This window comes from Lepisosteus oculatus, chromosome 23, assembly GCF_040954835.1.
Source record: "Lepisosteus oculatus isolate fLepOcu1 chromosome 23, fLepOcu1.hap2, whole genome shotgun sequence".
Taxonomy (NCBI): Eukaryota; Metazoa; Chordata; class Actinopteri; order Semionotiformes; family Lepisosteidae; genus Lepisosteus; species Lepisosteus oculatus.
Window position 1 is genome coordinate 15,842,693 of NC_090718.1, and position 25,868 is coordinate 15,868,560.

Genomic DNA, 25,868 nt, shown 5'->3' on the forward strand with positions numbered 1-25,868 from the left:
GCGAATAAGCACGTGCCACGAGCTGAGGCTAGCCCGTAGACAGGTTGAGGACCTGCGGTTAGCTGATGGTGACGATGACAACCCGCTCTCTGGCCAGTTAAGCGGTGCGATGCCCCTCGGCTTCCGGGAGGGGCCCCTGGCTGCGCAGGCCGCCCAGTGCTCGCGGGGGACGGGACAGCGGTCCTCTGTTTCCGGGCCGTGCGCGGCTCTTATTCTGACGCGGGCGGAGCGAGCGGTTCTGTTGTCCCGAAATGATCATCCCGACTCGGGGGGAGAAGCGGGGCTGTGCTTCGACAAGATCCGGCCGGGCATCGCCGTCTCACCGGGGACACGCAGCGCCCCGACCCTCCCCGTCACTCGTCGCTGTCCCGCGTCCGTCGCCTTCCCCTCCGAAACTTCAAACGCGCACGACAGCGGGAGCGCCGCACTACACACAGCCCCGGGATCGAGCGCACGGCGGCGCAAGGAGACGGGAATAAATAAATAAAAGAAAAATGGAAACAAGGCTGCGTTTTTAAAAAAAGAGCTGTCACGGTAGCCACCAACAATAACATAAAATAAAAAACAAACAGCTGAAAGGGAATCTGGGGCGCGTCTTCGGTGCCAGCCTGTCCCGGACTCTCACAGCACTGCAAGGCGAGAGACTGCGAAGCAGGAAGAGGGGCTCGCCTGTGCTGTGTGTCAGCCAGGCGGTGACTTCAGTGATCTGCGTGAGTGTGTGTGTGTGCGTGTGTCTGCGTGCGGGGTGGCCGCGATGGACTCCTCTCTCCGCGCTCGGCTCCCGTAGAGGAGCCATGACAAGCTGCCTTCGCCGCTGGGACTCGTCTTCCTCCCCAAACAGCGAGCGCCAGCGCCGGCCGCCCGGCACCGCCTTCCCCTGCGCGATCCGCCCGGCCCGAGCGGCGGGGCGCTGGGCGTGAGAGCCGGCCGGTGCCGCCGCCACAGCACCGGGGGATCCGCGGGATCTGTCGGCTGCCCGTGCCCGCTGACAGCGGCCTCCCTTCTTCTCACGGCGGAATGAGGTGAGGACGACACCGCCGGAGCGGCTGCAGCGAGCAGCTCGCCGCACACTGCAGCGGGGCCTGTCCGAGGGACGCCAGCTCCTCTCCCCGGCGGCTGTCTCGCTGCCTTCGTGCTGCTCCGCGCCGCAGCTCTGCTCCGCTCCGCTCCGAGGCGCTGCAAGGCTGTTATGAGGGGTTATAGTTTTGAGCTGCCATATTTAAATACAAGCGTCCGAGGCAAAGAATTTTGTTTTTACTGTCGCTTAACTGGCAAGTAGAAAACCCCATTAGGAACGGACTAGAGGCGCAAGAGCTTCTAGTGTTGGTTCCCCCTGACGAGCCGGTCCTGCACCGTGCGTGGCCGGGCAGCGGAGAGCTCAGGAATGTGCCTCCGCTCCGGGGACCCGGCGGGCGCTGCGCGGCTCCTAACAGCTACGGGACAGGCAGCATCGGACTGGAGGGGTCTGGAGTGCAGACCGAGCTCCGCTCAGCAGCCTGACCGCTGGGGTCTAATTCCGAATAGGTGACGGGCGAGCAGGTACAGTGGGCTCTGGAGAGGGAGAGGAGAGGGGGTACAGTGGGCTCTGGAGAGGGAGAGGAGAGGGGGTACAGTGGGCTCTGGAGAGGGAGAGGGGGTACATTGGGCTCTGGAGAGGGAGAGGAGGTACAGTGGGCTCTGGAGAGAGAGAGGAGAGGGGGTACAGTGGGCTCTGGAGAGGGAGAGGGGGTACAGTGGGCTCTGGAGAGAGAGAGGAGAGGGGGTACAGTGGGCTCTGGAGAGAGAGAGGAGAGGAGGTACAGTGAGCTCTGGAGAGAGAGAGGAGAGGGGGTACAGTGGGCTCTGGAGAGGGAGAGGAGGTACAGTGGGCTCTGGAGAGAGAGAGGAGAGGAGGTACAGTGGGCTCTGGAGAGAGAGAGGAGAGGAGGTACAGTGGGCTCTGGAGAGGGAGAGGGGGTACAGTGGGCTCTGGAGAGGGAGAGGAGGTACAGTGGGCTCTGGAGAGGGAGAGGAGAGGAGGTACAGTGGGCTCTGGAGAGAGAGAGAGAGAGGAGAGGGGGTACAGTGGGCTCTGGAGAGAGAGAGGAGAGGGGGTACAGTGGGCTCTGGAGAGAGAGAGGAGAGGGGGTACAGTTGGCTCTGGAGAGGGAGAGGAGGTACAGTGGGCTCTGGAGAGGGAGAGGAGAGGGGGTACAGTGGGCTCTGGAGAGAGAGAGGAGAGGGGGTACAGTGGGCTCTGGAGAGAGAGAGGGAGAGGGGGTACAGTGGGCTCTGGAGAGGGAGAAGGGGTACAAGCTGTTATGGGACCCAGACACACTCAGACTTCCTCGAGGTGTTTGTCTCCTGTGCTTTTCAAGCGGTTCCAGTAGCTGTCATGAGCTCCTTCTGCACACCAGCAAGCAGCATGTACATGTTCACACCGGCACCGGGGAGCAGGAGATCCGAGCTTCATACAGCATCTGCGCCAGGAGGCGTTCAAGCCGATATTCGCCCTCCGAGCAGTGAGCTCCGCACGCCGGCTGGCGTCTTCATCACCACCTCGCCCGTACACGGTCCTCTCATTTCAGATTAATTTCAGCTGCGTTCAGACTGTGTGAGCAAGAGACGCGGGGGCGGGAACGGCCGAGGTGGTGGGCCTATGAGAATCCTCGGGGCGCATGACAGGCTGCGGGGTCGTCCAATCGCTGCGCTGTAAAGGTTAAGGCACGCCCACTCCCGGCAGGTTTCTCTGAGAGCACGCTAGCAGCCTGTCGGAGGTGGGAGGCCGCTATACCAAGGGGTCAGACAGACCCCAGAGGTTCACACTGTGCTTTTTTCAGGAAGCGTAAAAGCTCCAATCCCGGCACTAGGGGGGCTACTGCGATCAGGACAGTGCTAAACTACAAATATAATAACCACGGATTGTTCTGCAGAACAGTTCAAATACGCTGTCGTGCCTGTTCATATACTGTAGCTTACAATGTATAGTTGGCCGAACGCGCAGGAGCAGAAAACGGAACAGTGTGCTCGCAATGAAGCCCCCTCGCTGCCACAGTAAATCACCAAGGCCTGCAGCACGCCGGTACAACAGCAGGCGCTGTGGGGATGTGTGCAATAAGACATGTACGCGCAAGGGTATCGGCTGGGGCATGCGCACAGGAATAAGGAAGTGTATGAGGGCCGTGAATGTCGAAACAACGTGGTGTGCAGGTCTTTTCCAGTGAAGTTGTAATTATTCCCTTTCAACTTGCGAATCGAGTCCAGAATCATAACAGAACAGGTGCCGGCACGCAAGACACGGCCGAGAGCCATCGCGTCAGCCGCTCCAGTAACAGCGTGTGCTGCAGGCCCCACACGATAGTTAATTTTCCGTTTCCTGCCGCGGTCGCGGGTGGCGTGGGAGTTCTCTCAGGCCCGTGCTGGGCAAGCCCTCGCTTCGTCTTCTCTGCATTCACTAATAACGGCTCCTCGCGTTTCCTCCCGAGCTTTCGCCCAGAAGGTGTGGTTCAGGGCCGGGGAGAGACTGGGAATGTTGCTTCAAGAGAAGGGAGGTGCTAGTCTGTTGTCCAGCGGGAAGGCAGCAGTGTGTGTGTCTACACTACCAACAACAGTAGTTTCCTTCAAGTCGCTGAAGCAGAGTCTTGAAAGCTGCCATCACTGTTCACATTGTGAGTGTGATGTTTTCCAGCGCAGTATATTTAAGCCTGTTAATGAAGAAGAACGTCCAGGTGATGTATTTTGAATTCACAGGGAGCTGTGCAGTGTTTCTGCTGCCCAGAAGTGGACTGTGGGAGTGGTGTGGCTCCGGAGCGGAGCGGTGGAGCAGTGTGGAGCGGGGCCTCAGTGCAGGTGTGTCAGGAGAGGTGAGGGTGAGCCCGGGGCCCTGACCGCTCTGACCCGCAGCGGGGCTCGGGGCAGGACCTCTGCACCCGTCCCGCTGGCCGACTCACCTGGCTCACCTGCGGGAGGCCCAGGGCACACAGGTGTGACGCGCTGCTGACAGAGCTGCGCTTATCTGGCCTGGCGATCTGAGAGCCGCAGGGCTCCGGTTACAGACCGCGCCGCTGAGCCGAGGAATTAAAGAGTCATGAGATATCGAGAAGCAGCCTGCTGCATTTTGAGAGACCCAGGAGTCAGAGCTGAGGCACTGAGGCAGGCAGCTGAGGCTGGGAGAGGGAGGCAGTGTGAGGCTGTGACAAGAGCTGAGAGAGGGAGGCAGTGTGAGGCTGTGACTAGAGCTGGGAGAGGGAGGCAGTGTGAGGCTGTAATTAGAGCTGAGAAAGGGAGGTTGTGATTAGAGCTGAGAGAGGGAGGCAGTGTGAGGCTGTGATTAGAGCTGAGAGAGGGAGGGAGGCAGTGTGAGGCTGTGACTAGAGGTGAGAGAGGGAGGCAGTGTGAGGCTGTGACTAGAGCTGAGAGAGGGAGGCAGTGTGAGGCTGTGACTAGAGCTGGGAGAGGGAGGCAGTGTGAGGCTGTAATTAGAGCTGAGAAAGGGAGGCAGTGTGAGGCTGTGATTAGAGCTGGGAGAGGGAGGCAGTGTGAGGCTGTGACTAGAGGTGAGAAAGGGAGGCAGTGTGAGGCTGTGATTAGAGCTGGGAGAGGGAGGCAGTGTGAGGCTGTGACTAGAGGTGAGAGAGGGAGGCAGTGTGAGGCTGTGATTAGAGCTGAGAGAGGGAGGCAGTGTGAGGCTGTGATTAGAGCTGGGAGAGGGAGGCAGTGTGAGGCTGTGATTAGAGCTGAGAGAGGGAGGCAGTGTGAGGCTGTGATTAGAGCTGAGAGGGAGGCAGTGTGAGGCTGTAATTAGAGCTGGGAGAGGGAGGCAGTGTGAGGCTGTGATTAGAGCTGGGAGAGGGAGGCAGTGTGAGGCTGTGATTAGAGCTGAGGGAGGCAGTGTGAGGCTGTGACTAGAGCTGGGAGAGGGAGGCAGTGTGAGGCTGTGACTAGAGCTGAGAGAGGGAGGCAGTGTGAGGCTGTGACTAGAGCTGAGAGAGGGAGGCAGTGTGAGGCTGTGATTAGAGCTGAGAGAGGGAGGCAGTGTGAGGCTGTGATTAGAGCTGAGAGACGGAGGCAGTGTGAGGCTGTGACTAGAGGTGAGAGAGGGAGGCAGTGTGAGGCTGTGACTAGAGCTGAGAGAGGGAGGCAGTGTGAGGCTGTGATTAGAGCTGAGAGAGGGAGGCAGTGTGAGGCTGTGATTAGAGCTGAGAGACGGAGGCAGTGTGAGGCTGTGATAAGAGCTGAGAGACGGAGGCAGTGTGAGGCTGTGACTAGAGCTGGGAGAGGGAGGCAGTGTGAGGCTGTGATTAGAGCTGAGAGGGAGGCAGTGTGAGGCTGTGATTAGAGCTGAGAGAGGGAGGCAGTGTGAGGCTGTGATTAGAGCTGAGAGAGGCAGGGAGGCAGTGTGAGGCTGTGGAGAGAGACAGGGAGGCAGTGTGAGGCTGAGAAGAGTAAACACAGCACTGCACCACTGTGCCGCCCTCTGGCTCTTGTCATCTGTATGAAACTCACCTGCCCAACCCCAGTGCACATGTTTTCTTGGAGGTGGGCACTCGGCTCGGTGCTGGTACCTTGCTGCTACCTTGCTGCTACCTTGCTGCTACCTTGCTGCTGCTGGGTCCTGCTGGCTCGTGCTGGGTCCTGCTGGGTCCTGCTGGCTCGTGCTGGCTCGTGCTGGGTCGTGTCTGGGTGTCCTGTGCCAGGAATCTGTGCCTGACTCCCTCTGCTGTAGCCCACTCTCAGGGCGTCCTCTGTGGAGAGAGGTGGAGCCTGGGAATATTCCTTTCTTCCCCCGCATGTTCCCAGGAGACACTGGCTATAAATACTCTAAAACTACAGCCGGCTGTGTGATTTACTGGGGGAGTCCAGAGAGGGCTGTGCTCTCTCCCTGCACAGCTCCTGCAGCCTTTTCCTCTGGCTCAGTCAGTCCCACACGGACTCGTTCAGTCCCACGGACTCGTTCAGCCCCAGACGGGCTCGGTCCAGTCCCACACAGACTCGTTCAGCCCCAGACTGGCTCAGTCAGTCCCACACGGAATCGTTCAGCCCCAGACTGGCTCAGTCAGACCCAGACGGGCTCATTCAGTCCCAGACGGTTCCGATAACACTCAGACGGACCTGTTCTCCTCTGGCTTTGAGCAGTCCCAGAGGAGTCTTACTGGAGCTGTCTGCTGCACACGAGTCAGGGAGAGCAGATCTGAAGCAGGGCATCTAGACTGGTGTGAGAAATCTTCACTCGGCCCCAGCTCACAAGAACTCCCAGGACCCAGAGGTCCTCTCTCCTCAAGAGCTTCGCCAATGTCTGTGTTTACACCAAAGGGGCAAAAGTCAAGCAGCACTAGTATGCTGTGTGTTTTTACTTGTATCACATACAGCCTAAAACACAGTACTTATCCAAACACAACAGGACATGACAGTGTGACCTTCACGGGTCGTTACAGCCTTGGCTGTCTGTAAAAAACAGCTCTGTCTTGAGTGTGGTTTTGAAGCTGGTGGTGTTTCTGATGTGTGCGTGTTTCCTCCACATGCTGAGCTTTCTCACAGCGGCGACGAGCCCACAGTTTCCCCTACATCGCTGTGCTCAGCAGCTGTGTGCGTCGGGTTTTCCAGACGCGGCCTGTCGGTGACTCACTGCTGCCAGGTATGAGGCTCGCTTCACCTGAAGAAGGAGGGGGAGGGCAGATCAGAGAGGGAGGCGGGGAGAAGTCTGGAACAAGCTTGGATCCGGGCTCACAAGGTCGCAAGGGGGCAGGGCTGTGACTCCGCCAGTGACGTCTCAGCGGCAGAAGCCCCTCGTTTCTCCCCATCCTCCTCTGGGGAAAGTACTGGCACCTGGAGTAAAACCTTTACTGCTTCTGTCCTTCCACAAAGCTCCAGTCAATCGCTTTTCCCATCGGAAGAGGAGCTGCTGAAACTCTCGGACTAGAAATCCATGACCTGTCGGTGCTGTTGGCCAGAATGCCTAACGGGCATAATATTTCGCCCTTGTTTTTAAGTTGCTCCAAATGTTCAGGTAAAAAAGTTGATCGCATTGCAGCTTTTCTTGGTTTGCGATTTCTGTTCAGTGCATAAAGGTCTTCGTATGGCTCAAGTGGACACAGGTACAGACAGACCCAGGAGCAGATTGAATCCATAGCTATACTCGCAGGCATCACAAACTGCAAACTAATCTAAGATATTTAATAATCTGGACCAAAAACACATTTTGTTTAGCAATTGGGATGCTTCAAGGAAGAAAGGACTCTTCCCTGCTTGTGATTCGGGAAGGTATGTCTTCAGAAGAGGTGCAGCTGACTCACAGTGACTCAGACAGCCAGGGGAGAGATCTGCGTGCAGCACAGACACCCGCCCACTCCTGCACCTGAGACGCCCCTCGCAGGCCCAGTGCGCTCTTCAGCTGCAGGCACCTGTTAGCCCTGTCTGTGCTACCGCCTTCCAGCAGCTCGGAGAGCCCCGAACACTGCCACCTGAACACTGGCACCGAGATACTGACACCCAGAGACTGCCATCTGAACACGGCCACCGAGACGTTGCCACCTGAACACTGACTGTGAGACGCTCCAGACTCACCTGAACAGTGACTCTGAGACACTGGCACCTGAACACTGACACAGAGACACTGCCTCCTGAACACTGACTGTGAGACACTCCAGACTCACCTGAACACTGCCACAGCATTGCTCAAGAGAAGTGGTTGAACGTGTGTTGGCGTTGATTTTGCCCGTCTGCGCGAGGTCTCTTCGGTTTGGAGTAAGAAGGGTTCTGGTTTTGAGTCTGTGTGAACCTCCGGTCGAGTCAGCGCAGGATTGTGACGGTGGCCAGTGTTGGTCTGTTTTCAAGCCCTGTGCTGTCGCTGTCTCGTACTGGTGCAATTCTCCCTCCGCTGTGCAGTTCCAGGTTCACAGATGTGAATTCACTTCTAAATCAGGACTTCTGGAGCAAAGTGTGAGTGCGCTCGTTACCGGTCTTGACTTCTGTGGAGGGGCTGCTCCCAGCGCCGCAAAACAAGCGGGGGCCGAGGGAGGGCGTGTGAGGTGAACTCAGAACTGGTGAAGAGAGGAAGGTGCGCTCACAGCTCACGGCGGCTGGGTTTGATTCTGCCCCTGGAACACCCTCTGTGTGGAGCACACGTGTTCTCCCTGCGTTTGTGTGGGTTTTCTGCAGGTGCTCCAGTTTGCTTCGAGATGCCCCGAGCACCCTGCGGATAGGGTAACCGCAGTCTCCGGCGTGTCCCTGTGTTGTGCGCCCCGTGATGGACTGGCGTCTCGCCCAGGAGTGATGTGGGGGGTCAGGGACCAGGAAGGCTCATTTCTATCTGGGGACACTTCCCTGCTGTGCTCAGCCGTCAGTAACAGACGGGCTGCAGGGTTGTCGTGCTGTACTTCTTCAGAGGGCAGTGAAGGCTGTAGTTTTCAGAGACCCTGAGTCGACTGCAGTAAGGTCCTGCATCTGGAGCAGGGGTGCTGTTTTACACATGCCTGTGCGGTCAGGAGTAAACACAGTGACTTGTCAGAGGGGCAGCTTTTAGCAGTGAAGTATTAACTAATACATAATGATTAGTTTATGAGCAGATGATGTCTGACAATGCACCTGTCCTGCGTGCGGTCTGATGTGAGAGGTGGGCAGCCTGAGGGGAGGGGCGAGTCTCCCTGGGGTTTCTCTCCTGAAGAGATGGGGGACACTGTCTCGGGGTGCAGGCCCCCCGACAGCGCCGTGCTCTTCCTGGAAACACAATCCTGGCTCTGCTGGATCGGGGAATTCAGTTTTCTCTCGCTGTGTGTGTGCACACAAAGAAAGAACTTCCTTCATTTTAAAGGGACAGTCTGATGTAGAATTATAATTATTTGATGCACGTTCTGTATTAGTGTTTGTGCTCAACTGCAGTTCAGTGCACAAAAGGAAACATGCTGAGCCAAGGACAGCCCACTGTATGAAGGCCTTGAAAGACTGTCAGTGTGCCAGTGTGTCAGCTCCAATATCAGTACACTGTGTCAGCTCCAGTATCAGTACACTGTCAGTGTGTCAGCTCCAGTATCAGTACACTGTCAGTGTGTCAGCTCCAGTATCAGTACACTGTCAGTGTGTCAGCTCCAGTATCAGTACACTGTCAGTGTGTCAGTGTGTCAGCTCCAGTGTCAGTACATTGTCAGTGTGTCAATGTGTCAGTGTGTCAGCTCCAATATCAGTACACTGTCAGTGTGTCAGTGTGTCAGCTCCAATATCAGTACACTGTCAGTGTGTCAGTGTGTCAGCTCCAGTATCAGTACACTGTCAGTGTGTTAGTGTGTCAGCTCCAGTGTCAGTACACTGTCAGTGTGTCAGTGTGTCAGCTCCAGTGTCAGTACACTATCAGTGTGTCAGTGTGTCAGCTCCAGTGTCAGTACACTGTCAGTGTGTCAGGAGTTTCAACAGCAGGTGTGCTATGTGGCCAGCAGGTTGCTCAGCAGTATCTAACTGTGCTTCTGTCCACAGGCTCGAGTGCGGTCAGTGAGCTGGACTGGCAGGCAGTATGCTTCTCTGGGTCGGCCGCCCCTGGCTGCGTGTCCGCTGTGTGTCTGTGTGAGGACAGGTCCCAGGTGAGTCTGCTGCAGTACTTATCCCTGGTCTGAGAGGGTCATCGCTCAGGAAAACATGCCCTAACTTTGACAGGTGGGAAATCTCTTCTTTAGTGAGCAAACTCAAATCTCTCTCATGGCTCGGGCAGCCGTGACTTCGCAGATAGCAGCACGCTGTCAGTCATGACCTCCCTCCGGCTGAAGTGGATAATAATGGACTGGATGCTGAGTAGAGTCCAAATGCGTAGACCCACCCAGAACCTTGGTCCGATTCCTGACCGGATGGCACCTGGACCAGAGCTGGAAGAGGCTCAGGCCCATTGTGCCGATGAGGTTCTGGAGACTGCAGATTCCTCCCAGTTCCCAGAGGCCACTGTGGACAATCGCATGAGCACATCATCCCTGGACACGCTGGGCCAGCGGCTGGAGTGAACTCAGTGGGATGATCTCTGTGGACAGCGTGTGGTCAGTCACTCTTGTCACAAGCTAGGGCTCCTCCTGTTGTTGTTAAAGCAAATGCGATATGTGCCACATTTCCCCTGTCACTCTCTGTGCTGAAACCCATTGGACGTGACATGCATTTGTGATATACTCAGTTCTTTTCCAGAGATGTTTATCTTATTATCGTTAAATTATAGACATTCTGACCAAGTAGTGGTCAGAGCTGGGCAGGAAGAGTGGTCCCCAGGGGGCCCGAGAGACACAGAGAGCACAGGACTGGGAGAGGGGAAGTGAGGCTTGGCAGCTCGGCGGGGGCAGAGAGCGGGGCTTTCCCGCGCAGCGGGGGTGTCGAGCTCGTCAGCTCCTGGAGAGTCCCCAGGCCTACTGCTTCTGGGAAACCTGACTTTGCACTGGACCGGGGGCAGACGCCCCCCCCTCTGGACTTGGGGCAGGCAATGTCAAGAGACACAGGAGCCTGCCGGTCACTCGGACGCCCGTGTGGCGAAGCCCAGCTGCTCCCTGGCCTGGGACCTGCATTCTGTGAGGAGACCAGACCCTCTTGATGTTTACAGGCAGTAGCTCTTCTGAACATGTTTTCAATGCCAAGCTCCCTGGGTCTCAGGAGAAGGGATTTTATGTGATTCTTAAACTTTGAATGCTGGTTATAGCTTGTAATAGCCTCCCTCTACTCATTAGGTGTCTTTTTCCCTTTCCCTCCCCAGGTAACGACAGAATCTTTCACCGACGCCGCAGACTCAGGTGAACCCCTGCCTGCCCCCCCAGTCCCCGCCTCCCCAAACCCCAGCCAATCAAATGCACCCGGACAATAAACTAACCAATCATGGCAAGCAAGTGAACAGCACTGCCCAATCCCAGCTCCAGAATGTAATCCAGCAGCCGGGCTCCGCCTGCAGCCTGGGGTCAAAGGGCGTGGGGGCGGGGAGCCATGCTGCCAAGGCCAATCAGATCTCCCCGGGCAGCTCTGGGCTGAAGAGCGCAGTGCAGGCAGGCGTGGCCCTGGGGGGGCCCACGAAGGGCAAGGCCAAGCGGGAGAGGAGCGTGTCGGCGGACTCCGGGGAGCAGCGGGACGCCCTCACTCCCGCCCTCGAACCAGACGCCAAAGGTAGGCAGAGCGCCTGCCTGCAGAGTGTGTCCCTGTGGGGTCAGCCGGTGAGCAAGGATAGGCAACGTCTGGGCTGAGGGGTCTTCTCCAGGCGCGGAGAGGAGAGGGGACAGGGCCGTAGAGACGAAAAGGCCAAGTCTGGGACTCGGGGCCTTTGCAGGATCTCTGCTCCCTGCTGCTCTGCCAGGGCCCCCAGAAACAGCTGTCTAGCAGCGCGCAACCTGTCCCCTCTGACCCCTGACCCCTGACCCCTGACCCCTGACCCTGTCCCGTGATGAAAGAGGAAGTGTCAGTTCTCCCAGCTCACTGCCCCTCTGGCTGGGCTTCTCTTGCTGCGGTGCGCTCCCTCCTCAAGCCCCTGAGGAAGATCCTGCAGCAGCTCGGGTGTCTGGGGGGTCCGGGGGGGGGCGAGGGTGACTCTGCTGCAGACTGTAAACCCAAGGCTGTTTTCGGTAAGCGTGTCGCTGGGTGAGTCGCTCGCTCAGGAATGAGAAGGGGTTTGTTTGCCGGTTGTGTGCGTGCTGAGGGGGGGAGTGACTGATCTTTGCACAACTGAGTCATTCTGGGTTTCCTGCAGTTTCGTTCACCCACCCCCTCGTCCTGCGCACATGTACTCCACACACACACACACGCACAGAGTATTACACACACACACACGCACAGAGTATTACACACACACACACGCACGCACAGAGCATTACACACACACACGCACAGAGCATTACACACACACATGCACAGAGTATTACACACACACGCACAGAGCATTACACACACACATGCACAGAGTATTACACACACACACACAGAGCATTACACACACACGCACAGAGCATTACACACACACAGAGCATTACACACACACACAGTCTGACAGGAGAGGGGAGGTTCTCGCAGGTTTGCCACTTATCTGCCCTCCTGCCTCACTCTGCCTCCAGGACTGAGCAAACAGAAACCAAGCTCAGTGCCAGTCCTCCGGAAATCTCCCTGCCCAGGGCTGCCGAAACCGCAGAGAGCAGAAGTAAAAGAAGAAGGAGAAACGCCAACTTTCTTACCTGGACAAGGAAGACTCAGGTTCAGAAACAGCCACCTGGAAGCGTTCGCTGCAGTAGAAATCCTCTCCACAGACTGAGTGTCGAGAGATACAGGAACCGGCCCCCGTCTCCCCCACTCCCACTAAACGCTTTCACTAGAACCAGGGCCTCGTTCAAGTAGCAATACCTTTACCCCAAATTCCCTGGGACGTTGTGCACGCCCGTCCTGAGTCACATGCTGGAACGCCTGCTTCTGTGACACTGGAGAGGCTTGTCCAGGTGGAGAGGCTGTGGGGCTGTGCACCAGGGGATCTGTCCACCAGGGGATCTGTCCAACCATGGGGCTGTCCTCCACAGAACCATTGAGAAAGAAACCAGCCTGAATGGACCCTGAGCTCCTTCCTGAGCTCCATGGTGTCTGCTGGGATTAATTCCGAATTCTCAATCCCAGAATCTGACCAAATTACCTACTTAATTAAACTGCTATCTCACTGTGCTTTTTAACAGTTGTGCATTTCGAGTTATAGATGAAAATTTCCAGATTTTTACAAGCTAGTATCAAATTAAATTGAATTAAAGTGAGGGGTTTAATTAACACAGAGCTCAGTGTAAAGCAATAATGAATTTCTGAACACCAGCCTAAGATCTGAGTCTGGGGTGACAGCAGCTGGAGTGATTGTGTGTGTTTTATCATGGACACTTTCCATTTGTATCCTTCAATATTTATTTTGTATATTTTGGGGGTTATCTGTTTTTTTTCACCTGTATAAAACATGCTTGACAATTTAAAACCCATTCTTCACCTTTCAAAACTAGTAAGACAGTGACAATTCATGTTAAGACAGAGACATACGAATGAAATATAAGGATAATCGCTCCTTTTTCAGTGGATAAAAAGACGTGTCTGTCCCTGAGGTAAATGATTCGAGATACCTTTAGTTTAACGGGTGAAGCTCCCACCCTCTGGTCTGGCCAGGGCTGCAAACAGCAGGAGTTCCAGGTGATTTGGAAAGGGAGGGTTTGGTTACATGTGGGGGATGTTCCTGATGTGTTTTCCATCATGTCCAGCAGAGGGCGTGCTGCGCACCAAGCGCCGCTGTGTTCTGGAGAAGAAGCAGCCATACAGCGGGGACGAGTGGTGCTCGGGGGCTGACACTGACGACGACGACAAGCCGCCTGCTGCCGCCCACCGTGAGTGCACGCTGGGATGCTGGGGGATCTTGGGAAGGTCGGGCAGTTACCGAAACATTCACACTGTTTAAGTGCCGGTCTTCTGTGCACGTGGCCCCTTTTATATAGGAATTATCGATTAGATCATCAAACGTTTCTTGCTAAAGTCGTGAAACGACCTGTATTAAAAAACAGTGGTTTTTGACAGTCCTGGAAACACACCCAGGATAGAGCTGCTCTCGGGACATGTGACAGGCAGAGGGGTCAAAGCCCCAGTGCGTGTCTGCAGTGCTCGTGGACTGAAGGACAGGACTTCTAGGTCTCAACTGCTGAAGGACCTTAGAAGAGTGTTAAACTGGCCTGATTGAGCTCATGATCAGCTCAGTTAGGAGCAGAGGTGGAAGAAAGCCCCTGCAGACACAGCGCCCCCAGGCCTGGGTCTGTGCACTGCTCCTGAGTGCTGGCCAGAGGAGAGGAGTGAAGAGGCAGTGGAAGCAGGTTGAGGCTTGTGAGTTGCTGGGTGAGCCCACAGCAGCTGTGCAGCTGGGAGGAGTGAGAAAATTCCTCAGCAAGGTCAGGAAGCTTTTCATCCTTCCCAGGCAGTGGGGGGCTGGCAAAGACCTGGGGGGCACAGAGGCCTCTGTCCTGCAGCAGGGTGAGGATTTCCCACTCCCCACTCCAGCCCACTCCAGCACAGTCCAGTCTAGCCCACTCCAGCCCACTCCAGCACAGTCCAGTCTAGCCCACTCCAGCCGAGACCAGTCCACTCCACTCTAGTCCAGTCCAGCCCAGCCCAGCCCAGCCCAGCCCAGACCTCTCAAGTCCAGCCCACTCCAGCCGAGACCAGTCCACTCCACTCCAGCCGAGACCAGTCCACTCCACTCTAGTCCAGTCCAGCCCAGCCCAGACCTCTCAAGTCCAGCCCAGTCCAGTCCACTCCACTCCAGCCGAGACCAGTCCACTCCACTCTAGTCCAGTCCAGCCCAGTCCAGCCCAGACCTCTCAAGTCCAGCCCACTCCAGCCGAGACCAGTCCACTCCACTCCAGCCGAGACCAGTCCACTCCACTCTAGTCCAGTCCAGCCCAGCCCAGTCCAGACCTCTCAAGTCCAGCCCAGTCCAGTCCAGTCCAGCCCAGCCCTGGGTGGGCTGATGAGTCCACAGTGCAGCCCCACACTGCGCAGGAGTGTGTCCGCTCGCTCCTCGGTGCCCTCTCGTGCCCTCCTGCTTGGCTCCCCCGGCTGAGCGTGCTGCCTGGCCTGGCGTCGGCTCAGCGGGAGGAGCGCAGGAGGGTGATCTGGGTGCCCTGGCTGGCGTGCAGCAGCTCCTGGGGTCCTGGGGAAGAGCCGGACTAGCTGAGTGCGATGGTGAGGGTGAAATGGGCGAAATCATTGGAAATTCCACTTTTGTTTGGGGAGGAAAAAAGGAGGAACGTGAGTGGTGACTGTTCTTCCAGCTGCTCTCTTCTCGTTGCTTTCCAGTTTTTGTGTTGTGGCGCCACCTAGTGGGCAGACTGGGTGCAAGTGCACGCCGGCAGTTGCCAGGCTGGCACCGGAGAATTGAATTCCACTGCCTAGAAATACATTGTCCACAGTTTTACTTTAGTCCTATAAAAGTGCTATGATTTCCCAATTATCCTGTAATCCCAGTTTTCCGATTTTACCCACTTTTCTATTATTTTTTTCTGAAAGAGTCCTGCAAGAAGCACCCCAAAATTACTGTGCATGACGTGGGACACACCAGCCCTCGCCACTTCAAAGACCTAGAAATGAAACTTGTGTATGTGTTAGAGAACCCCGCTTTAGAAAGTAGAAACAAGCAGGCAGGCGCGGCTGTATTGAACCTCCTGCAGACGTGCGCGGATCGAGATCTCCCGGGGTCTGGGCAGCTGCTGCAGACCCAGCTCAGCTGCGGAAAGGACAACTCGAACAGAAAAACAGAATGAACTGCCTGCCGCTCAGGACGGACGATGAGCTGTGTGTGTGTAGCAGAGGGCGAGCGCTTGTTTTCCTAGTCCTGCAGATTTGTGCTTCTAATCTGAGATGACGGCAGAGGCTTTCTGTGTGTGTGCCTGTCTGACATGTCCCCTCTGCCTCTCTCTCTCTCTCAGGGGAGCGCTCACTGGCAGGCCCCGCCCAGCCCCGCCCCGGCCCCTCCCCCCTGGGCCCCCTCAGTGAATCCGGCTCCTCCTCAGCTGGGCACGGCCTGGGGGCGGGGCTGCACCCCGAGCTGGGCTCCGCCCCCAAGCCCCTGCAGCAGGTGGTGTACGTCTTCACAACCAGCCTGGCCAACAGGTCAGTCCCCTTCTCCATGGCAACGGCACACACGAACCCTCGCCACGGCAACTAGGCAACACACAGGCTCCACCCCTCACCATAGCAACAGCGTAGGGTACAGCAGGACCCCCATAATCTTACCAGCCCAACTCCCCTTACTGTGTCTTGGACAGCCTCAGCAATCACACCCTCCTTCACCCCAGCAGCTGCACACCTCACACAGCTCCAAAACACACAGTTAACAGCATGTCACACACCTTTATTGTCACTTTATTGTTAGAAGTATTAAAAATAACTCCTTACAGTTCTATAGCGCTTCTCTGGACCCTCCACTCAGAGCTCTTTACAGGTCATGGGGATCCCCTCCACCCCCACCAGTGTGTACCCCCACCTGGATGATGCTCCAGTCTGCTCCCCACACACCAGCTCTCAGTGGGGAGGAGAGCAGAGTGATGAGGCCAGTTCAGAGACGGGGGTTATTAGGAGGCCATGATGGGTAAAGACCAGGGGGACATTTGGCCAGGACGCTGGGGTAACACCCCTACTCTTCTCGAGAGACACCCCGGGATTGTTAATGACCTCAGAGAGTCAGGACCTCGGTTTTACATCTCATCCGTCACTGTACTGGGGCATTAGGACCCACACAGACCCCAGGGTGAGCGCCCCCTGCTGGCCCCACTGACACCTCCCCTCCAGGTACTGGCCAGGCTCTCACTGCTGGGCTCCAGTGGGCGGCCAGCTGGGAGCTGCAGGGTGAGATGGCTGCTGGCTGCTTCTCTTACTCCTAATGCTTCTCTGCTCCTCCAGTGCGGCAGAGGCAGTGGTCCACGGCCACGCAGACTCCATCCTCGTCTTTCACCAGCAGAACGTCCCGCGGACCAAACTGGACCAGGTCAGTGAGGGGAGTCCTTACAACAGTTGCACAGGTGAAAGGGGACCTCTTGAGCTCCTCTTTGAGGTACTAAATATCTTCCTGTGTCCCTCGCTCTCAGTAAAACACAGACTCGGAGTTCCACACCTTTCGTCCTCTGCCAACCGGTCAGGTGACCGAGGTGGCACGCCCCCCACAGCATTCTGGGACATGTAGTACAGGCCAGAGCTGCCATCTTGCCTGGACATGCTGCTCAGTAACCCAGCGAACACCGGTGTTCAATATTACTGCTCAGTAAACAGTACCAGAGCGAGGACTGAGTCATTAGCCTGACCGAGTGGCATGGAGTGAGTTGTGATTTAACACCTGTCAGTCTTCCTTCACACCTGTGTTACTGATGCGAACTGTTAAAAGCTGATGAGCTCTGCAACGCCGAGGTGTCGGTTTGCAACACCTAACGCCCTGGAGAGCGCAGAGCTCGGGGAGCGGGGGGCCCTGTCTAAAGCAGTAGGAAACAGGTTTGCAGACGCTCTCGGCGCTGTGTGCAGCAGTCGGCCTGCAGGTGTGCTCCTCACACAGACTGCGTGGGTGGCTGCTTTTGTCTGATCGTGAATAGATTATTTCACAGTTTTAGCCGTGTTCCTCTTTCTATTTTTGCCCGATGTCCTGAAGAGGAACTCAACCTGGCGCCCGGAGAGAGCGCGCAGTTGCGTGTCTTTTGCCTCTCGGTGGCTTCTGGGTGTCCTGTCCTGGCCAGGGGAGGCCCAGGCAGATGGCTCTTTCTCCCCTTGCTCATTTGGTCTTAAAAAAAGCAGAAATCAACAGGAACCAGCGAGCTAAGCGTTGTGATCACGGGTTCGAACCTGGGCAAAGTCACCAGCTGACTGGGGTAGCAGAGACGGAGCAGAGAGACGCAGTCCTCTCCCGTGGCCTCCTGGTTGCCTGCGCTGTCAGTGAGGGACACGGACACGCCTCTCCCCCAGTCAGCACTGCTCCTCCGGTACGGGGCTGTGGGGGAGGGACGCCTCTCCTCCAATCAGCACTGCTCCTCCGGTACGGGGCTGTGGGGGAGGGACGCCTCTCCTCCAATCAGCACTGCTCCTCCGGTACGGGGCTGTGGGGGAGGGACGCCTCTCCTCCAATCAGCACAGCTCCTCCGGTACGGGGCTGTGGGGAAGGGACACCTCTCCTCCAATCAGCACAGCTCCTCCGGTCCGGGGCTGTGGGGGAGGGACGCCTCTCCTCCAATCAACACAGCTCCTTCGGTACGTGGCTGTGGGGGAGGGACGCCTCTCCTCCAATCAGCACAGCTCCTCCGGTCCGGGGCTGTGGGGGAGGGACGCCTCTCCTCCAATCAACACAGCTCCTCCGGTCCGGGGCTGTGGGGGAGGAGTCTGTCTGCTCTTCCTCTCTCCCCTGTGTGCGGTCACAGGGTTCATGGTCGAGAGTCGGGCTGGTACCACAAGAACGGTTGTCACTTGTGAACAGATGACGAGAAGCCGCTCTGCTGTGTGGTTTCGTGAGAGATGAGCCCGGCAGTGAAGGATTTATCCCGTCCTTCCTCTCCCTCTTCCCCTCAGGGCCCCCATCCGGGGGTGAAGCTACCCGGCTTGTCCGAGCAGCTGAGCTCGGGCGGCACCCCTCCGGGCGGCACCCCGAAATCGCAGAGCGGCACCCCCCGGCCAGCCTCTGCTGGCATAGGAGTGGGGGCCCACCTGCACCCGGGGGGGACGCCGTCCTCAGCGGGGCCCCCCGAAGAGGGCGAGACGGTGGCGCGACCTGGCGGCGGCGCCGTGGCGTCGGCCAACCCGGGGCCCGGAGCTGGGGTGCCCGGGGGGTCCCCCCTGCCCAGCGGCGCGGCGGACGGGCTGTCGAAGGAGCAGCTGGAGCACCGCGAGCGCTCGCTGCAGACGCTGCGGGACATCGAGAGGCTGCTGCTGCGCGGCGGGAAGGGCCAGCAGCCCGGCGAGGGCGCGGGCGCCAGCAACGGCGGCCTGCCCGCCCAGGGCCCCGGCCGCAGGTACGAGGAGCCGCTGCCGGGCCTGGACGAGGGGCTGCTGCTGGGGCCGGACGGGCTGAGCCCCGAGCAGGCGGCCTGGCGCAGGCTGCAGGAGGAGTACTTCCAGGAGAAGCGCCGGCAGCAGGACGTGCCCCCCCACGGCCACGGCCACGCCCACCCCAGGATGATGCCGGAGGCCGGGCTCGTCACGCGGGGCCCCCCCCCGCCCTACCACAGCAAGCCCGGGGAGCCTCAGTGGCCCGGGCCGGGGGCCGGGGGCCAGGGGCGGCTGATGGAGGGGCCCCAGGATGGGCCCCGGGGGCAGCGCTTCCTGGGGTCCATGCAGAGGGGCCCCCCCGGCGCGTACCCCGGCGCGGTGCTGCCCATGGACAGCGTGGGGCTTCAGAGGCCCCCCCGGCCGGGCTGGCTGGAGGATGCGCCCCCCAGCATGGGCTCGGGGCTGCCTTTCCAGGGGTGCTACCCTGCCCCGGGGCCCCCCCAGCACCTGGCTGGGGACCCCGAGCGCCTGCTGCTGGAGAAGAGGCCGGAGAGGGTGGGCAAGCAGGCCCCGGCGGGAGGTGGGGGGGGGTACCCGCGGGGCGACCCCATGGAGTTTGCGGGCTCCCGAGCCCTGCTGGGGTCCCCCGGCGGGGGGCCTGCGGGGGACATGGCGGGCTCCCCGCTGGGCGGCGGGCTGAGCATGAGCATGAACGTCAACATGAGCCTGAGCCTGCAGTCGGGCGGGCAGCAGCCGGCGGCCCCCAAGCTGATGCTGGGGCCCGAGGAGGTGTCCCGGCTCCGGGCCGCCCAGAACGGGCCGGGGGGCGGGGGCAAGGCCCTGCCCTACCCTGGCCAGGGGCCCTTCTCCGGGTACCTCCCCCAGGACGCGGGCCCCGACCTGTTTGGCCCTGAACAGGGCGTCTCTCCCCTGGGCGGGACGTCCCGGCTCAGCCACCTGCCCCTGAACCCGGCCGGCAGGGGCCCCGGTCTCGGGCCCCGCCGGCCTTCCGACCTCTCCGTCAGCATGAACCCCATGGGGTCCCCCAGCCTGGCGCCACCCCACCACCTCAAGTCCCCCTCCGTCAGCCAGGCGCCCTCCCCATCCGCCCCGGGCCTGAAGTCGCCCCAGCTCGCCGGCCCCCCGCCCCCGCCCCCGACGACGCCGAGCGCCGGGACGCCCTCCCTGAAGTCACCGCAGGTGGTGGGCCCCTCCTCTCTGGGGGTGCTCTCTCCTTCGGGGTCCCCCGGGCGCCTGAAATCACCATCTGTGCCCGTGGCGTCCCCCAGCTGGGCCGCCTCCCCGAAGACCACCCTGCCCAGCCCAGGAGGGCCGCCGGGAGGCAAGGCCGGGGGCAGCGGCGTGGACACAGGTGAGGATGGCCTGCTCAGGAAGGTTCTGGGGCGCGGCGCGGGTCTGGGGCGTCTCGCCGCCTGCGCTGCGGACAGGACCGAGCTGCCTCTGTGAGAAGAGTTTTAAAGCTGTCCACGCTGGGTCGAGTCCTCTCACTGATCAGATGTACTTTGTTTCCTCTGGTCTCTTTCCTCCCTTCTGTCTGTGCTCCCTGCCCTCTGGTGTCTCCCCTGTCCCTGCTCTGTCCTCCCCGGTGTCCTCCCCAGGCCCCCCCCTGCCTCCACGGAGCTCCAACTCCACTCCCCTCAGCCAGCCGGGCTCCATCAACCCCAGCATGCCTTTCACCTCCTCCCCGGACGCCCCGCCTTCTCAGAACCCCCTGTCCCTCATCATGTCGCAGATGTCCAAGTACGCCATGCCCAGCAACACGCCCCTCTACCACGACGCCATCAAGACCATCGCCACCTCCGATGACGAGATGATGCCGGATCGCCCCCTGCTGGCCGCTGTCAGCATGGCAGGTGTGTGTTTTGCCACTAAAAGTGTAAGAGAGGCTACAAACGAGAGGTGACGCCCTTGGACAGCTCATTTTTTCACATTTAGAGCAGCCGTTTATTTTGTGTTAAACCCACCCAATGTGCGTTTGTTTCTGCTGCCTCACACCATGAGCCAGCTACTCAGTCACTAACCCTGTGACCACACACAGGGGAGGGTGAGGAAGAGCAGACTCCTCCTGCACAGCCCTGTACCAGAGGAGAGCAGCAGTTGGCTGGTTTGTTCAGTCTGTGACGTTTACCTGCCCTGCATTCCAGCTGCACAGAAAGCCACACTAACATTCTGTTGTAAAAAGCAGGAAAGCAATTAAACTTGAACTGCTGGAAGATTAACCTTTGCCACTTCCTGCTGCTTATTCCCTACAGACAGCCCTACAGGCAGTCAGTCGGGACATCCATTTCGACCGAGAGAAAAGAGGGGTGAGCTGGGGTTTTTCTTCAGTCTTTTTTGGCGACTGCCCTACAGCTGTCTATGGGTTTAGTCAATACTTTTCAAGGTCTTGAGTTCTTGGATCGAATGACTCATAGTCTCCTTCAGCTAGGACTGAGTCTGTAGAGCCTCTCAGCTGTAGAAGGGCGTCTCTCCAAGCAGGCAGAACGTACTTTCAGTGTTAGTGTTCAGTTTTGAAATGGTTTGCGGAGTGTTTTGTGTTTTGAGTGTACGGTAGGCAGAGCGTGTCTGTCCATCACGTCGCAGGTCCTGGAGTCCCAGACAGCAGTTCCTGCAGGCAGGAGGAGGCTCTGTTAGCGCCCACATCTCTGGTGCTGCAGTTTGGGTCGGGCCGGTTCAGGTCCGCGCTCTGTGTGGGTGACTGGCGCCAGTACGGCTGTCTCCTCCCTGCCCCCTCCACTGCGGCTCTTACCCAGAAATCACCCCCGCCGCCTGTCCTCACACTGGCGCCTGTGTGGGGTCGTCCGCGAGTGAGCTCCCCTCACCGTCTCTTCTTCTCTCCAGCAGGAGGTGTGGGGAACCACCAGCCCTCCCAGATGCACCTTGGCTCCCAGAGTCCCATGGGCGCGGTCCTGCCGGGCCAGCCCCCGCTGTCCCACGACCCCGCGGGCTCCCTGCTGCACCCCCCCAGCCCCATGAGCGTGCCGGGCGGCGGGGCTCCCTGCAGCGTGTCCCCCATGCTGCCGCACAACCAGCTGGCCGGGTACCCGCGCCTGCAGGCCCCGCCGTACCCGCCGGCGCCCGCGCCCGAGGACGCCCTGGCCCATCACCACCAGCTGCACCTGCTGGGCAAGGGCCTGGGGCACGCGCCCGCCCCCCTGGGCGAGGGCCCAGACCTGAGCGAGGTGATCCGGCCCTCGGCCACCGGCATCCCGGAGTTCGACCTGTCGCGCATCATCCCCGCGGACAAGCCCAGCGGCACCCTGCAGTACTTCCCCCGGGCCGAGCCGTCCAACCCCCACCTGGCCAGCCTGCAGAGCATGATGGCCGAGCAGCCGCTGCCGCCCCACGCCCACGCCGGGCTGCGGGCCCGGGCCGGCATGTGCGCCCCGCCGGGGCACCTGATGGGCAGGACAGCCATGGGTCCGCCCCCCGGCGCCCAGCAGCAGCTGCACCACGGCCCCCACCCCGCCGTGCTGCCCCCCCAGCAGCACCAGCACGGCCTGATGGTGATGCAGCCCAAGCAGCGCGGCGCACCCCTGCCTGCCGACCTCTACGCCCAGCAGGGGCCCCTGATGGGCCCCCCGCACCCCCAGGCGGGCCTGCTGGGCCCTCAGAGCCTGCGGCAGCGGGGCATGTCGCTGGACAGCCCCCTGGGGTACGGCCCCAGCAGCATGGCCAACCTGCCCTTCTGAGCCGCCCTTCATCGCGCTCGTCTTCGTACTGCCGGCGCCACGAGTCCTCTCGGCAGCGCTGTTGTCATCACGGAGAATCTCTCTTTAATTTTTGAATAAAAAGCTTTTTTAAAAAAAAAACCAACAACAAGCATTTCAGAATTAGGGCCACCTCCTCTGGGCTTGAAGATCTGAGCAGTTCCGGCTGTCTGAGAGAGACCAGAGGAGAACACCTGAGTTAAATGATTGTGACGGTTTCTTTTTATAGTTGTAAAATATGTATATTTCACAGATCCATAGGGGCAGAGAAGGGAAGTCGATCAAATTTGTTTTTCTTCTTTTTTTTCTGGCTACCAAACTGTTGTGCAAGGGATTTTGTATATATATGCAACCTGTTATCCTAGATTCAGGCATTTCAAGGTTAATTGTCAAGGTTGAGACCTCACTCTGGGATTTCGTGTTTTTGCAAATATTATGACCTAATGAGGCTGGATCTGTGAAAGCAGTACAGGTGAAGCTGGGTGTGGTTTGTTTGGGGCTCTGCGGCAAGATTCATCAGCTAATCCTGAGATTGGTCTTCGAAGAGCCTGTCTGGGGGAGACCAGGTCATGCATATATTGATAAAAATATATATATATTATAAATATGAAATAGGAGCTGTAAATAAGATGCAATTTGTGATTGTTTTCAACTGTTCTGTATAACTGTGTTTTAATAGAAGCCTTGAGGTGAAAAAGAAAAAAAAATCTGTCAAAATAAGACCCAAATGCAGTCTGTGCTCTTTTCATTTGAGCTTGCTCGAGGGGAGGCAGGAGAATGGGGGAGCACGCTGACCCCTGTGGGGAGGGGGCAGTCACTGCAGCCCGGCCTCACGATGTGGAGTGGCGCCTGCACACAGCCCCTGCTCCTGAAGAGCTCTGCAGTATCGCCTGCTTCCTGGGTTATTGGTCTCGTCAGACATACATTTTTTGGCCTGTTAGCCCCCTGCTCTAGTAGATTCCATAAATCCTGTGGAATCTGGGCTCTCCTGGATCACCTCAGAGCCCTGGAGCACCGATTCCTAGCTCTGGTCCTCAGAGACCGAAATGCAGCTGGGTGTCTTGACTTCTAACCAGCTGATTGTCCAGCTGACGTGAAGTCGGTTTGATTGACATTCAACCTGACTGGTTTCTGCCTCCTGCACAGCCTGAAGCTGATGATGATGAGTGAGAGGGAAAAGTGCTGGACTGTGGGATTCCCTGCTTCAGTTTCAGAATTAGGGCGCCTGTGTTTTAACCTGCTGGGCACTGATGTCGGACACATCCCACTATCCAGTCCAGTATCTCAGTACGGGAGGGAGTGTTTCTCTCTAATCGTGTTACATTTCAGATCCTTTCTTTCTGCTCCATTTTGCTGTGTTTAGAAAACAGTTCCTCCCAAATCAGGGTCTTAGTTCATAATTAACAGAACATTGACAGCAACTTTAAAGCAGAAGTGTTTGCCAGAACAGTTGTTTAAATCAGAGTTTTTTGAAGCTGTGTCTTTGCTTTGATGCGCAATGTGGTGAATTGCACTTTATCCGATTGCGATGGCTGCCCTTCTCTTGTCACATCTTAGATCTGTGTGCTGTTGATGGGTTATTCTTGCTTATAAACGGCTGTTTGTTTTAATTTCATTCCCCCAGTATCCAGGTAATTCTGGAGGTACAGTGGGGTCTGGACGTTTGGAGGGTTCGATGCAGAGTGCCCCACTGTAATGAGTGGGTCCATCTCGAAGTCCTAGTCTGCCGTGCCGCTAATTTGAAAGTTGCGCTTAACGATCTCCTGCTCGTTTTCATCCGAGGCTGGGTGAGCTTGACCACGTCGTGACTGTTAATTGGGCAGAAGCTGAGACCCTGCTGTATCTGCAGTCTGAGCCTCTCAACTCCGAGAACGAGTTCTCCCCGGCGGTGCTGCAGGTCATGTCACTACCACAGTGTCACTAGCACAGGCCTTGATTTTGTCTCACCAGCGGCTGTCAGTGCTGCAGTTTGAGGTTGACTAGATCGTACCCACAGCAGGAGATCAGACATGAGCTCGCTAGTAATAATGGAGGTTAGCACTGCTGCCTCATAACTCTTGCATCCCGGATTTGATTCCAGACAGTGGGACCTTCTGTGTGGAGTTTGTATGTTCTCCTTACTTTGTGTGCATTTTTAGCAGGTGTTTTGTTGCCTTCCGCCTTGTTAGCGCTGGGAAGCTGCTGTTTCTAACCGTCCCTACGTGGGACTTGTGACCCACCTGTGAAGTAGTTCCTTCTGCTCTGTACCTCTGGGACAGGCTCCAGGCTGGCAGAAGGTAGCTCTTGTTACTGGGAATAATGGTCTTCTTACAATATGCTAAAGACCAGCATTTATACAGAGGCAGCTCCCCTCCCCCGCAGGGGTCACTCAACAGAGGACCCAGAGCTCCGCTGCGTCTCGCGTCATCGCAGTTGTTAAAGCGATCTGGTCGGGGAGATCCGAGTAAAACCAGTGCACCTGCTGAGTGCCAGGTCTCACCTCAAACCCCGAAGAGCTGAAGGTCCGAGCCCGTTTGCTGACTTGACGCCGTACAGCAGACACACAGAGAGGAAGCGTGGCGGTGCGTGATTTACACATGACATTTTCTAAATGTAGAAGGAACAAGCTGCCATCAATACAATATTTATCCATGAGAGGCATCCGAAGCGATAATAAAATGTCTTTAAAGGTTAGCTGAGGTGAACTGTTAATGTATTAATATCCAGGCGTGTGGGTTGTGTGGAACTTCTGATTGGCACTGATCTGGGGGATTACTGCAGCAGTACTGGGAGACACTGGGGGGCACGTCGAGGGGCCGCGGCTTCTCATCGCTGTATTTCCACTTCACAAAGATCGGCAGGTGCCCTGAGTCCTGAAATGAAAACGAAAGCACTAGAAGAAAGGTCTCGGGGGGGTGGGGGAGTCTGGTTCAGGCCAGAGTCCTGTGGCTCTGGCCCCTGGGTCCTGGCAGGGCGATGGGCTCCACAGGGCTGCAGTCTCCCTGCCGAGCGAGGGCCTGCGGGTGTGTGGCAGTGCCCGTGTCTTCACGCAGAGGGATGGCAGGTACTGTTCGTTTTTCTCGTCATTCTGATTGTCTGTCTGTCCCTGTGCACAGGAGAGCTGCTGCCCGACTGCGTGAGCTCACCACAGCTCCTTCATGGGGCCTCAGTGACATGCTGCTCAGGATCGGGGACATCTTCTGAAAAACATGAAATACATCCACATGCATAGCCAGGAATATGTCCAGTACTTCCCCAGAATCAGCAGGGATACACAAGGCGGAGGACACTAGTTGAAACTAAGAGGAAGTGTGTTTAAAACTAAACCTAAAGGAGTGTGAGAGCAAGAGACGAACCTCCCAGCCATGTTGTTAAAGCTGATACTCTGGGCTTCTTTCTAGAAACGACTGGATTCAATCAGGTCTGTCAGCTGCTTACTGGACTCCCAGTGAGCTAGGTAGACTCCACAGCACTGACCGGACAGCTATACTGCTCTGATGTGGGTCAGCAGCACTGACCGGGCAGCTAAACTGCTCTGATGTGGGTCAGCAGCACTGACCGGAAACCTATACTGCTCTGATGTGGGTCAGCAGCACTGACTGGACAGCTATACTGCTCTGATGGTAAATTCACCTCAGTTTATCCTGGGTGTGTAAATGTGCTTGTACGCACACCTCCCACCCGATGAAGGTCTTGGTCTTTTAGTGTGTCACAGACAGT

The 25,868-nt window shown here is 57.7% G+C and overlaps 1 protein-coding gene across 5 annotated transcripts; it reads left to right on the forward strand.

Annotated features, from left to right (window-relative positions):
* bcl9l (bcl9 like) lies at positions 1-22,897 on the forward strand. 5 transcript variants are annotated; one of them, XM_069182430.1, is made up of 10 exons: positions 1-1,022; positions 9,445-9,548; positions 10,691-11,091; positions 13,194-13,316; positions 15,405-15,588; positions 16,378-16,462; positions 18,022-19,810; positions 20,058-20,312; positions 20,712-20,765; positions 21,301-22,897. In XM_069182430.1, exons 3-10 carry the CDS (start codon positions 10,782-10,784, stop codon positions 22,149-22,151), a joined length of 3,651 nt encoding a protein of 1,216 aa, XP_069038531.1. In that variant the 5' UTR covers positions 1-1,022; positions 9,445-9,548; positions 10,691-10,781; the 3' UTR covers positions 22,152-22,897. The 5 variants fall into 5 exon arrangements, with proteins under 5 accessions (XP_069038531.1, XP_069038533.1, XP_069038532.1 ...); XM_069182432.1 differs by having other exon boundaries at positions 21,304-22,897; XM_069182431.1 differs by having other exon boundaries at positions 2-1,022; positions 13,197-13,316.
* The last annotated feature ends 2,971 nt before the right edge of the window (positions 22,898-25,868 follow it).

What these genes read in the sequence shown, in the direction of transcription:
- bcl9l (XM_069182430.1), top strand. Translation starts at nt 10,782, where the DNA reads ATGCACCCGGACAATAAACTAACCAATCATGGCAAGCAAGTGAACAGC. An exon ending in GCCGCCTGCTGCCGCCCACC is followed by an intron (nt 13,317 to 15,404) that starts GTGAGTGCACGC and finishes TCTCTCTCTCAG; the next exon opens with GGGAGCGCTCACTGGCAGGC. An exon ending in ACAACCAGCCTGGCCAACAG is followed by an intron (nt 15,589 to 16,377) that starts GTCAGTCCCCTT and finishes CTGCTCCTCCAG; the next exon opens with TGCGGCAGAGGCAGTGGTCC.